The following is a 13,580-nucleotide window of genomic DNA, read 5'->3' as shown; positions in this document are numbered from 1 at the left end:
GAAGGCACAGGACATCACAGCCAAGATAGCACAAATAATCGCAATGAGTGACCTGCCATTCACCTTATGCTTATGGAGCTTGTAGAATTTTGATTTGAATTTTTTTAATTATAGAAGTATCAGATCGGGTTTCAGTATCGGTAGATACTAAAAATCGAATTACTCAGACTCAGACTCGAGAGCAAATAAACCTGATCGGGGACATCAATAATATCCTTTTTTATTGTCTGTGTATATGCATTTATTTCTCTTTGGGACAAATTTAGGTTGTCATTATGGTTGTTTTATATGACATTACATGAAATTATATATGATATATAATTTTATGTTGTTATTTAGTCATTTTTAACTCTCTATTCATGCTCTGGATAATGTGGACTTGTCTCTACTTGTAACATTTAAAAAATGTCTGAAGTCTTCAGTCAAGTCCGAGTACAAGTTCATCCGAGTCCATGGCAATTCCAAGTCCTATCAAAATTCCAAAGTCCAAGTTTGAGTATTCCAACTTCACCAACAGCATGCTAGGGTTAATGAAATTAGTATACTTTAATATTCACTAAAGTAAAATGTGGTGTATTGTAGTATAATATAGAGAATTTAGTGTATTGGGTATTTTGTTTACATTTGTTGTCACAGCAACTATAGAATTACCACAGCAGATTAAATCAAGCACATACATAGCATGATAAAAAAAACTCTATAAAATTTAATATGTTACTATACATTTTAATCATATTAGACTTTTTACAACGTGGCCCACATTTCACAAGTAAAATGCTTCTACTTTGCAATACATTTCCAGTAAATCTTAGTCATTTTGTCTAAAGACATCTTTTTTATTTTTATTTTAAACAAATCCGATTGTGTAAGATTACTGTAATGTAAGAATGACATTAGGTTTTTTAACTGTGATAACTGAAATGGATTCATCCTCTAAAATTGGTTCATTCTCTGAAATACCTGAACTGTTGGAATGCAACCTATTCGAAAGGTCAAAATTCTTTACGTCACAAAGTAATTAGTGAAACATGTGACGACAAAGACCTGTGATTAGGTAATAAAATAAATCAGTTAAGCACGTTGTATTCTTTAATGTATGATGGCATGATAACTGGAGGTCTTATCAGCTCTTCTGAATAGCTTTCCACACTTATTGTTTGATTTGTTGTATTCTGGTATTTTACTGTAAATTCTATCAAATGTAAAATTTTGAAATATTTTATTTTGTATTTGTCATGTCATATCTAATTGTTCATGTTTCTTTTGTGACTTTGTTCATTTGACAATGCACAATAATTAGTTTAAACAACAGTGATACGTTTTGTAATACATTATAAGTTGTAATCAGATTTGTAATAAGTAAACAGTAATAGGTTAACACAAAACTGACTTTCTAGAACATGGTATTAATGATAAATTCTAAAACCATATAACTCATATAAAGATAATGACTGCTAAAATTGCTAAATGTATGTAACCCCTATAGTGATTACATTTTCATTTTAAAGTCAATTGTTCTGGTTATACTGCATTTTCCATATCCGAAGACAATGTTCACATGTTTTATTTAAAAGCATTTGTCTGTTTAATTTTTTTTTTTTTTGTTGTAATTTTTGTATTTACATTACTAATGTATTAAACTTTTTTTTATTGTAGGTTAAATTATCAATCACTGGAATAAGCAACATAAAATATTTCTAATAACAAGGTTGAATGAAATAAAATATTTAACGTTGACATCTGTTTACACATCAGATTCTCAGGACAAACTGTCTGTGTTTCCAGGAATTTCTTTTTTTTTTATCAGGATCTTTTCTGTGTGATTTAATAATAGAATTTGGTTCTATAATATTACAGGCACTAAATCTCATTTATTGATCAAGGATTAATGATAAGTATATAAAAGTCTCATTTGTATTTTGACATTTGGCAGTTATAAATAGTTAAATTTAATAGAGTTGGCACAGAAAAATAGTTTAGTCTGTTCACCAACATTTCTTTAAGTTAATAACAACATTCAAATAGAAAATAATATGCAGTAGCCTTGATTATTAACAGTTGTGCGTTATATTCTTCATAACAATAGTGGATGTATACAAATATATTTTTTTGTTGTTTTATTCTCTTTTTTTTTTTTAACAAAATGCTTATGTTAATTGGAAAAGTACACAGTTTTTTCTTAGAATGTTGGAAGAAGCACTGCCCTCTATCGTCCAAAAACCTGGAAATGACATAAATGACATTTCTTCAATATCTGGATGCAGCCTTTTATTTGAAGGCTGAGATAGCATATCTCAAACTTGTGACGTCATCCACAACGCACATAATGGAGCTAGTGATGTCACTGTGAGAGATAGGATTAGGGGTGGGGTTATGTGTGCGCATTAAAAGCATTGCATGCAGCTCAGCTTGCATTCGCTTGACATTTGATAATAGTTAGGCAGTTTAAAGACATTACTAAGCTACTATACAAAACCATCATGATCTCAGAATGGGTCTTATATACAATTTTTTTCCTGCTCTCTGCTGTTTTTACTGCATTCTTTGCATATTGTTTGTACGTTTATCATATTCATCAGAAATATGATCATATACCTGGACCTCCAAGAGACAAGTAAGAAACTTGAAGAATTGTTATTTATAAATGTATTTGATACAAATGTATTTCAATAATACTTGTGAACAAGGCACAAAAAAATTAACTTTAAAATTGACATTCTTACATTATTTACAGTTTTCTGCTTGGACATTCACCATCTCTAACTAAAGCACTTTATTCTGATGACAGCCTTATATATGACTTATTTCTTCAATGGTATGACACTTTTGTATGAACCCATATTTATATATATATATATATATATATATATATATATATATATATATATATATATATATATATATATATATATATATATATATATATATATATATATATATATATGTTTTATACATTTTTTACTTGTTTCCTTGTTGATTTCAACTTGCACCTGTATACTTCATATTCACCCTCTATCTGTGACTTTCATTGTTTAATATTTTTATTGTCAAATTCTTTTTAAGGGCAGAAAAATATGGCCCTGTTTACAGGATTAACACTTTGCATTATATCACAATAGTGGTTTACTGTCCTGAGGCTACAAAGGTAAATATTTAATCTTTTATGTGTTTTTGTATCCTGCCAGAATCCATATAAAAATGTACTACAGAAAATTACTTGAATTAATATGTTGTGGTAATTCTGTAGTTGCTATGGTAATGCAAAATAAATTACCCAATACACAGGTTTTCTACAACAATAGGCTGCACAAAACACCACATTTTACAGTAGTAAAAACTAAAATATAAGTATTTATCACAGTTTACCAAATCACTGGTTGATAATTTCATTCATTAACAAAGTGTTAGAATTATTAAAATATGTATAGAGTATAATACAATTTACTATAGTGTGGTTTTAAAAGTTTTTTTTTTATCTGGGGATGCTGTAAAATAATCATAATATTTTTGTTTTGTTTTTGTAGACAATCATGATGTCACCTAAGTATACCAAAGATCCATTTGTCTACAGACGCATGTTTAACTTGTTTGGGAAAAGGTAATCTTTAATTTGTTCATAAATTGTCACATCTCTACATTGAGTGCAGGTATATTACTACTACCACTGCCACCTTCATCATGTTAGAGGCCCCTTTAAATCTTAACTATGTGGCATTTAGTTTATGCCTGAAATCTTTAAAATTTTATAAATCCCTTTAGATTATCAAATCAACAATGAAGATGGCTCTTCATGAAGCAAATGAATTCAGTGCACAGAATCTTCAGACTAAAGACTTCAGTTCCATTATACCTTAAGGTTTCTTTCACATTACAGACACATTACAAGCCTGATTTACACCACTGGTCAAAAGTTTGGGGTCAAGGCAGCATTTATTAAATGTAATAAAATAAAATAAAATGAAATTGTTATTAATATATTAAAGTTTTAAATAACTGGTGTCTTATTGTATGTAGTTTCAAATTAAATTATTACTCCAGTCATTATTGCTTTTATTACTATTACCATTAATAATAATATTAATAATAATAAATAATAATAATATTAGATTAATTTCTGAAGGATTATGTGACTCTGAAGACTGGAGTAATAAAGCTGAAAATTCATCTTTAAATCAGTAAAATAATTTATTAAATTAAATTATAAACTTTTAAAAAAAATTTTATAGTGCAATAACATTCAGAATTTTACAATTTACTGTACTGTATATTTAATTAAATAAATGTAGCCTTGGTGAGCAGGATAAGCTTATTTTAAAACATTTAAAAATCATACTGACCCCAGACTTTTGACCGGTAGTGTAAGTGTATTTTAAGTCTGTGAAAAAAAATAATTTTACCACTTAAAAGTTTTACTATCATTTAGCAGAACCTGGAAGTGCTGAATGTACAATTACTTGATGCACCTTGCATTCACCATGCAATCCAATACTCGAAATGTGTTGTTGGTGGCCAATAAAGCTGTGGGAAAAATATTAGGCTCTATTTTAATGATCTAGGCACAAAGTCTAAAGCACAGGGCGCAAAAGCATTAAAGGAGTGTCCGGATCCACTTTTGCTATTTTAAGGATGGGAAAATACGCTCTGCGCTGCAGTGCATGGCCTAACAGGGTTGTGCTTATTCTCTTAATGAGTTATTGGGTGTGTTTTGAGAATACACCAATCAGAGTCTCATTTCCCATTCCCTTTAAAGTTTCTGGCATCATACTATTTTTTTTAGCTGGAAACTGCAGTCAAATGTATGAAGTACATTTTTTTTGTAGTTTCACAAAAATGTAGGCCGAAGAACACATTTCCTGTAACCTGTGTTGACAATAATATCACTATCATGAAAAGTACTGTGACTTTGAATGTTTGTGATTAAATAACTTGTTTTAAAACATTTTTAATAATTAGTTTTACTAAATGAACACAGTACACACTGACAACCTAAAAGAGCACAGAATTCCCATAATATATTTGTCTTACCATTGACTTATATTCATGTACATTGAGTATATGCATGTATATGCAGATAAATGAGCTAATATAAATTTCACTACGTTACAAAGTTCAAAATAACTCTGACTTGCAAATTTGTATCACAACATGCAGAAAGTCAGTGGAGTAAACAAACAAAACATCATGGGATGACTTTTGCCAGAATAATAATAAAAAAACTGCAAGTTTGCAGGAAGGCGAAGTAGGCTAGTTTGTGTATTTTTGATATTTTGTATTTATTTTTATTTGTTCTATGTGAAGTTTATGTTTTAAAAAAATGCTAAAATCATTCTTGCTAGAATAAATTGTGCATAAATAAATGCCATGCGCTCTGTTCAATATTCAACTGTTAATTATTCATATTAATGTATACATTTTAATGTTTTATGGGATTTTCTTTGACAATAGAAATTTTTCTTGTAAAAGTCCTTAAATCCATATAAATCCTTCTTTTAAGGTTCTTGGGATATGGGCTCATTACAGCTGTGGACCATGACATCTGGTACAGACAGCGTCGCATCATGGATCCAGCCTTCAGCAGCTCGTGAGTCAAATATAGGAAAAAAAATGCTGAAATGTGATTGTGGCATGCAGGATGAGGCTGAGAAACACGGTGGCAAGAATATGGGAGACACCTGCATGACACACTAGTCAAACATTTCATCCTCCTATTTAAAGATTCTGTGAAGTGCTTTCTTAATGTGTATTTTTTAAATTCGATGCTTGACGTAATCTCAACTGAAACAAGAAGACAGATCATGAGTCTAATGCTCAAGCGTATTTGAGAGTTCTTAGTAATATACAAGTATATAATATATACAGTCTATAATAGTCTGACTCACAGTTTCTACACTTACAAATACAATTTTCTGTGTAATTTAATTGTTCCCTTCTGGGCTTGCAGTAAAGAGGTGCTGCGCACATTTCAAAAAGACTAATAATGAGATTTAGGATCCATTGGGCTCAAGCCGGTCCCCAGATTTTTGGCATGATCCTGCTTGCCACAGTAATATCACTGATGATACTGTTGCTGGCTTTTTTTTACAGATACTTACGAAGCTTGATAAGCACATTTGATGAGATGTCAGAACGCCTGATGGACAAGCTGGAGGAAATGGCCAACAGCAAAACACCTGCCGTCATGCACGACCTGGTCAACTGTGTTACACTTGATGTCATTTGCAAGGTTTCTTTGTCCTTCTAATTGATCCAAGGGGAAGTCTAACGTGTCAAATCAGCTGTTTATCAGTACTCAGTAGTAATATTTTCATTCACAGGTGGCATTTGGTGTTGATTTAAACTTCTTGACTCAAAAAGAAAGTCCCTTCCAGAATGCAGTAGAGCTGTGTTTAAAGGGCATGACCTATGATGTCAGGGACCCATTATTTAGGGTAAGAAAATGTATCCAAAAACATGTCACTGTAAAGTAGTAGGGTTACCGCTATATGATTTGTTGTTTTATTTACTTGTGTTGTTTGGGAGCTCAGGTTTTTCCCCAAAATTGGAAGCTTATTCAGCAAATTAGAGATGCAACTGAACTCTTGCGTAAAACGGGAGAGAAATGGATACAAAACAGGAAGACAGCAGTGAAAAATGGAGAGGATGTCCCCAAAGACATTCTCACACAAATCCTCAAAGCAGTAGGTATGTTGATCTCAAGTGAAGGAGAAATTCAATGGTTAAAGGGATAGTTTACCCAAAACTGACAATTTTGTCATCATTTACTCAACCTCCACTTCAACCAAACCTCCCAAAATATCTTTTTTTTGTTGTTCAATACATCAGTCAAACAAAAAAAAGATATTTTAGAAAATGTAATTTTATTTTGGAATCCGGTAACTATTGAGTTCCATAGTATTGTATATGCTTTTCCTACTATGAATGTCAGTGGTTACCAGCCTCCAACATTCTTCAAAATATCTTCTTTAGTGTTCAACATAATAAGCTCATCAAGGTTTGGAACCACTTAAGTGTATTTAACTAGTGTTTAATTTTTGGTGAATTATGTCATTAAATGTATTTTTCTTCTTCCCTTTGTTGCAAAGGTAACCTGTTTATGACAAATTAAAAAATACAGCTTGTGCAGGCAGCATGTTCATGGCTAAAGTCCATGTATACAAATACAATATCAACAATAAAACACTATAAACTTGAGAACATGGCTTATTTCCCAGCTGCCATATAGTTGAAGTCAGAATTATTAGCTCCAGTTTATTTTTTTCCCCAATTTCTGTTTAAGGGAGAGAAGATTTTTTAAACACATTTCTAAACATAATAGTTTTAATAACTCATTTCTAATAACTGATTTGTTTTATCTTTGCCATGATGACAGTAAATAATATTTTACTACATATTTTTCAAAACACTTCTATACAGCTTAGTGACATTTAAAGGCTTAACTAGGTTAATTAGGTTAACTAGGCAGATTAGGGTAATCAGGCAAGTTATTGTATAATAATTGTTTGTTCAGTAGACTGTCGAAAAAATATAACTTTAAGGGACAAATAGTTTTGACCTTAAAATGTTTTTTTTTTTAATTAAAAACTGTCTATATATATATACAGTTGAAGTCAGAATTATTAGCCCCCCTTTGAGTTTTTTTTGTCTTTTTTAAATATTTCCCAAATGATGATTAACAGAGCAAGGAAATATTCACAGTATGTCTGATAATATTTTGTCTTCTGGAGAAAGTCTTATTTCTTTTATTTTGGCTAGAATAAAAGCAGTTTTAAATTTTTAAAAATCCATTTTAAGGCCACAGAACAAACCCTCTGAACATTAAACATCACTTTAAGCTGTATAGAAGTGTCTTGAAAAATATCTATTAAAATATTATTTACTGTCATCATGGCAACGATAAAATAAATCTGTTATTAGAAATGAGTTATTAAAACTATTATGTTTAGAAATGTGTTGAAAATTTTTTTCTCTCCGTTAAACATAAAAAAATAAACAGGGCGGCTAATAATTCTACTATAGTTCAACTATATATATATATATATATATATATATATATATATATATATATATATATATATATATATATATATATATATATATATATATATATATGAGGGTGACGCAGTAGGTAGTAGTAGGTAGTGCTGTCGCCTCACAGCAAGAAGGTTGCTGGTTCCAGCCTCGGCTGGGTCAGTTGGTGTTTTTGTGTGGAGTTTGCATATTCTCCCTGCGTTCATGTGGGTTTCCTCCGGGTGCTCCGGTTTCCCCCTCAAGTCCAAAGACATGCGGTACAGGTTAATTTGGTAGGCTAAATTGTCCGTAGTGTATGCGTGTGAATGAGTATGTGTGGATGTTTTCCAGAGATGGGTTGCAGCTTGAAGGGCGTCTGCTGTGTAAAACATATGCTGGACAAGTTGGCGGTTCATTTCGCTGTGGCGACCCCAGATTAATAAAAGGGACTAAGCCGAAAACAAAATGAATGAATATATAAATATAGCTTTGTCAAAGTGTCTTGATTCTTGATTTAAATGATACCATACTTACAGGCTCATGTTCGAAGATATGGAAATAAATGACTTCTGATGTCACTTTTTAAAATGTCTGTTCAATATTTGATGTCTTTGAATTATATCTTTTTGGGGATTTTCACGACAAATGTCATGATCCAACATTAGATGTGTTAATTTAACAGGTAGCCTAACAATCTTCATGTTTTTTGCAGAGGAGGAAAATGCTAATAGCACAGAAGATTTTGAGCAGATGTTGGACAATTTTGTGACTTTTTTCATGGCTGGTGAGTTACTGCTCACTTTGATTTTTTTTCAAAAACTATTGTGGACTTGAACGGACTGCATGCAGTGCTTTTATTGCATGCGCCTAACCCCGCCCCTAACCCTACCTGTCACAGTAATGTCACTAGCTCTATTGATTGCATGTGACTGAGACTGTGTGTCTCAGCTTGCATGTGGATGTCTGCAGCCAGATACTATTGCTTTATTCTTCTGCAGGCCAAGAGACAACAGCCAATCAGCTCTCATTTGCAATCATGGAACTGGGGAGAAATCCAGAGATATATAAACGGTAAAACACTTGTTAGAAATGTGTTCCTGCTCTGTCAGACTTTTATTACAACACTATTCAATATTATCAATATTATATTTTTCAACATTACTTTATTTCCAGAGCTAAAGCAGAGGTGGATGAAGTCCTCGGGACCAAAAGAGACATTTCAAATGAAGACCTTGGAAAATTGACTTACTTGTCTCAGGTTGGTTCATAGAGATTTTTACATGCTACAAACATGCTTTTGTATCCATTTCTTTTAATGGTCTTTTGTGTATTCAGGTGTTAAAGGAAACCCTGCGTCTGTACCCCACTGCTCCAGGAACCAATCGCTGGCTTCATGAGGACATGGTGATAAATGGCATTAAAATCCCTGGAGGCTGTTCTGTTATGGTGAGCATCACCATCATGACAAACAAAATCAGCTATTGTTTTCTTGAATGCAGAAAGATTTATTTTTAAACATTTTAGCTGAATTTAAAATACAATTTTAAATGTTAAAAAAGTAAGCATAGTTCTGACACCAATGACCATAAAAACAATGCTTATTTCATTATTGCTTAAATACATAAACATTTGACCCATATTTCTCTTGTTCCATACAGTTCAATTCTTTTGTTTCCCAAAGACTGGAAAAGTATTTCACAGATCCGCTGAAGTTTGATCCAGAGAGGTTTGATGTGAATGCACCAAAGTAAGTCATTATCACCTACTGTAGTCTCAATTTCATTTTATTTAACTTTTTTTTTGTCTCTGTAGTTATTTAGGAGTTATTTAGTTTTTTTCTATATAATAAGTTCAGAAATTAATAATAAATTAATTTGATTTAAACATTATTAATGGGAAAGCATGGAGGCATGGTGGCTCAGTGGTTAGCATTGTCGCCTCACAGCAAGAAGGTTGCTGGTTCGAGTTCCGGCTGGAGCAGTTGGCATTTCTGTGTGGAGTTTGCATGTTCTCCCTGTGTTCATGTGGGTTTCCTCCAGGTACTCCAGTTTCCCCCTCAGTCCAAAGACATGCGCTACAGTTGAACTGGTTAAACAAAAATTGGCCGTAGTGTATAAGTGCAAGAACGTATGGGTGTTTCCCAGTAAGGGAATCCGCTGTGTAAAACATATGCTGGAATAGTTGGCAGTTCATTCCGCTGTGGAAACCCCTGATAAATAAGGGGTTAAGCCAAAGGAAAATGAATGAATTAATGAATGAATGAATAATGGAATAGCTCACCCAAAGATTTCAATATACTCACAATTTACTCACCCTAACAATAACCCTAATTCCAAACCTTTGGCTTGCTTTCTTCTGTTAAACACAAACAAATATACTTTGAAGAATGTTCAATTGGTAATCATTTACATCCATAGTAGAAAACAATACCATGGGCAGCAGTTTACAACATCTTTTAAATTAACTTTTTTTTTGTTCAACAGAGGAAAGAAACTTACGTAAACAATGAATGTATGTTCTCATCATTTTTGTGGCTGAACTTTGACTTGACTTATGACATGATGTTAGATGCATTCATAGCAGAAGTTCTGGTGAGAGGAAATGAAGGAGGATATCTAAATGCTGGTAACTAATTGAAAGTTAAAATAATCACCATCATACGTCGAGTCAGAGATTGGCCAAGAAGTTGTTAAAATTGGATTTGGCAGCCACCGTCATTGATTTGATATAGTAATAAAATACCTGCCTAATTGAATTAGTGCTGCGGTGTATGCATTGCATGAAATGCAAAATTTAACAAGTGCAGTTTTTTTACAACCCCAATTCAGAAAAAGTTGGGACAGCAAGGATAACGCAAAAAAACAAAAAATAAATAATATATATATATATATATATATATATATATATATATATATATATATATATATATATATATATATTAAATAAATAAATAAAGTTGGGATTTCCAAATTTACTTTGACTTGTGTTTCGTTGCTGTCAATATGAACACAAACTATTTCATGTTTTGTCTGGACAACTTTATTTCATTTGTAAATATACATCCATTCCTGTTGATCAGACCTGCAACACATTCCAAAAAAGTTGGGACAGGAGCAATTTAGGGCTAGTAATAAAGTAAATTGGTTTAACAATGATGTGATTTGAAACAAGTGATGTCAACAGGTGATTGTAATTATGATTTGGTACAAAAGCAGCATCCATTAAAGGTCTAGTTTTTTTGGAGCAAAGATGGGCTGAGGATCGCCAGTTTGCCAAGAAATATATGAGAAAATTATTGAAAAGTTTAAAAACAATGTTCCTCAAATAAAGACAGGAAGACATGTGGATAAATCACATTTAACAGTGCATAACATCATTAAAAGGTTCAAGGAATCTGGAGGAATTTCAGTGTATAAAGGACTAGGGTGCAAGCCTCAGCTGAACTACTGTGAGCTCCGTTCCCTCAGGCGACACTGCATCAAGAATCATCATTCATCAATAAGCAATATCACTACATGGGCTCAGGACTACTTTGGCAAACCTTTGTCGAGTACCACAATATGTAGTTACAGCCTCAAATGACAGTTAAAGCTGTACTGTGCTAAAAGGAAGCCTTATGTTAACAGTGTCCAGAAGTCAACTTCTCTGGGCTCGGAGGCATCTGTGTATTGTGGTCAGATGAATCCGTATTTTTTGGGGGGGGCGGAAATGGATGCTGTGGGCTCCTGACCAAAAATGAAAAGGATCATCTGCCTACAGTCCTCAATAGAAAATGTGTGACGCATTTTGAAGTACAAAATGTGACAACAAGGACCCCATACTGTTGCCCACCATGCAATGAAATTCAAGTCAATGTAAATTTAGAAATCACTACTTTTTTATTTGAGTTTTCATACTGTCCCCACTTTTTCTGATTTGGGGTTAGGTGATAAAGGCTGGACCTCTTTAAAAATCCAAATTTTACAAAGTTTGAGTTGTAAAGAAGAAATGTTGAGTTTAACAAGTGTTACAGAATTTTATGACATGAACAGTACTTTATTTTATAACATTATAGTATTAAAACACTGATTTCAATTTGTTTTCTCATCCGAAAGGCCTTATTACACCTACTACCCATTTGCACTTGGTCCACGAACCTGTATTGGGCAGGTCTTCTCACAGGTGATGAAACACACACACACACACACACACACACACACACACACACACACACACACACACACACGCACACACACACGTTGGTTTTGGTGGTGATTTTTAAATACTCTCCATAGGTGTAATGTATTTTAAACCTGCTTATTATATGGCCCTACCCCCTACCCCCTTTTTAACAATTTTGAATTATGAGGACTCAAGGCATGTCCTCATAAACTACTTTAACATTGAAAGAGCAAGATTGTAAACATTATACAAATTTGTGAAACCACTAAAACTAGTACACACACACAGAAACAATTGTACCTTTTTAGGATTTGTTTTCACTGTTTTATGGATATTTAATTTTTTTTTTATTTTTTATTTGCTGTAATCATGATCATCTCTGTTGTGTTTCTACATTTAGATGGAGGCAAAAGTTGTACTTGCCAAACTGCTTCAGAGATTTGAGTTCAGTCTGGTCCCTGGACAGTCTTTCGACATTAAAGACACCGGAACTCTACGGCCCAAGAGCGGAGTGATCTGCAACATTAAGCAGTGCTCATAGGACATGTTTAGGTCTCTAACGACAGCTCTTCTGAAATAAATGATCTTGTATTAGTCAAACATGTGTCAGAGAACATAAGTTTTAACGGAGCAATCACTGATAATGAGGCATCAATTGATTACAGTATACATTAACTTTAAAGAAAAAATATAAAACTCACAATTAATTAATTAATATTAACAAGCACATTTTTACATTTTATTAAGACATTAGTATATGTTGTACTATGAATATTATTATTAAATGCTGTACAAAATTGTTCATACTTAGTTCATGTTAGAAAATACACTAACATTAACTGATGGACAATTATTTAAACTGTTACCATATAAACGTGAAAAATCTGCATGCACAATGGGAGCCAATGAAAACTGGTGAAAATGTTTTGGTTTTGCTAATTTCATTCATTTTTCATTATAGACTAATTTAAACATTTCCAGTGAAAAGCTCACTTGTATAATTCCTTAAAAATGATCTCATATTTTCACGTCACATAATATAAGCAACAGAGATTAAACGATGCATTAAAAACATTTATAAGTGTAGGTGTTGTCATTTTTCTCTTGAAAACAGTATTTATTTCTTGGTGTTGGCGAATTGTAGTACTTATGTCAGATAAATGAGGATGAATCATTTATGAAAGATTTTTTGGAAGTATTTTTTGGAAGAACATTTTTTTCATTTACACTTTTAATGGGATGTAAATCCCAGTGCCATTTAGTCACCCTTCACTTTTAACAAACAATTTGAATTTCTTATTAATTTAAGAACTATTTTGAAGAAAGCTGAAAGCCTGTAACCACTGACTTCCATAATAGAAAAACAAATACTATAGCCAATGGTTACAGGTTTTCATCTGTCTTCAGATTAT

At 32.4% G+C, this 13,580-nt stretch overlaps 1 protein-coding gene across 1 annotated transcript; it reads left to right on the top strand.

The window, feature by feature from the left end:
* The first annotated feature begins 2,437 nt into the window (after nucleotides 1-2,437).
* On the top strand, nucleotides 2,438-13,221 carry LOC130248003 (cholesterol 24-hydroxylase). Its single transcript, XM_056481518.1, has 15 exons — nucleotides 2,438-2,614; nucleotides 2,735-2,815; nucleotides 3,064-3,145; nucleotides 3,525-3,598; nucleotides 5,495-5,581; nucleotides 6,085-6,223; nucleotides 6,315-6,428; nucleotides 6,525-6,681; nucleotides 8,720-8,791; nucleotides 9,006-9,078; nucleotides 9,181-9,265; nucleotides 9,343-9,453; nucleotides 9,666-9,754; nucleotides 12,102-12,168; nucleotides 12,569-13,221. The coding sequence occupies exons 1-15, from the start codon at nucleotides 2,481-2,483 to the stop codon at nucleotides 12,707-12,709; spliced, it is 1,506 nt and encodes a 501-aa protein (XP_056337493.1). The 5' UTR covers nucleotides 2,438-2,480; the 3' UTR covers nucleotides 12,710-13,221.
* The last annotated feature ends 359 nt before the right edge of the window (nucleotides 13,222-13,580 follow it).

The sequence above is a fragment of the Danio aesculapii genome, chromosome 20 (genome assembly GCF_903798145.1).
Source record: "Danio aesculapii chromosome 20, fDanAes4.1, whole genome shotgun sequence".
NCBI classification, from domain to species: Eukaryota; Metazoa; Chordata; class Actinopteri; order Cypriniformes; family Danionidae; genus Danio; species Danio aesculapii.
The sequence above is the reverse complement of the archived record's forward strand: the minus strand, read 5'-3'. Positions and strand labels throughout refer to the sequence as shown.

Bases quoted from the DNA above. Each gene is read 5' to 3' on its own strand.
- LOC130248003 (XM_056481518.1), top strand. From the start codon at position 2,481: ATGATCTCAGAATGGGTCTTATATACAATTTTTTTCCTGCTCTCTGCT. The intron at 3,146-3,524 runs GTAAATATTTAA...TTGTTTTTGTAG, and splicing joins ACTGTCCTGAGGCTACAAAG to ACAATCATGATGTCACCTAA. The intron at 6,429-6,524 runs GTAAGAAAATGT...TTGGGAGCTCAG, and splicing joins TCAGGGACCCATTATTTAGG to GTTTTTCCCCAAAATTGGAA.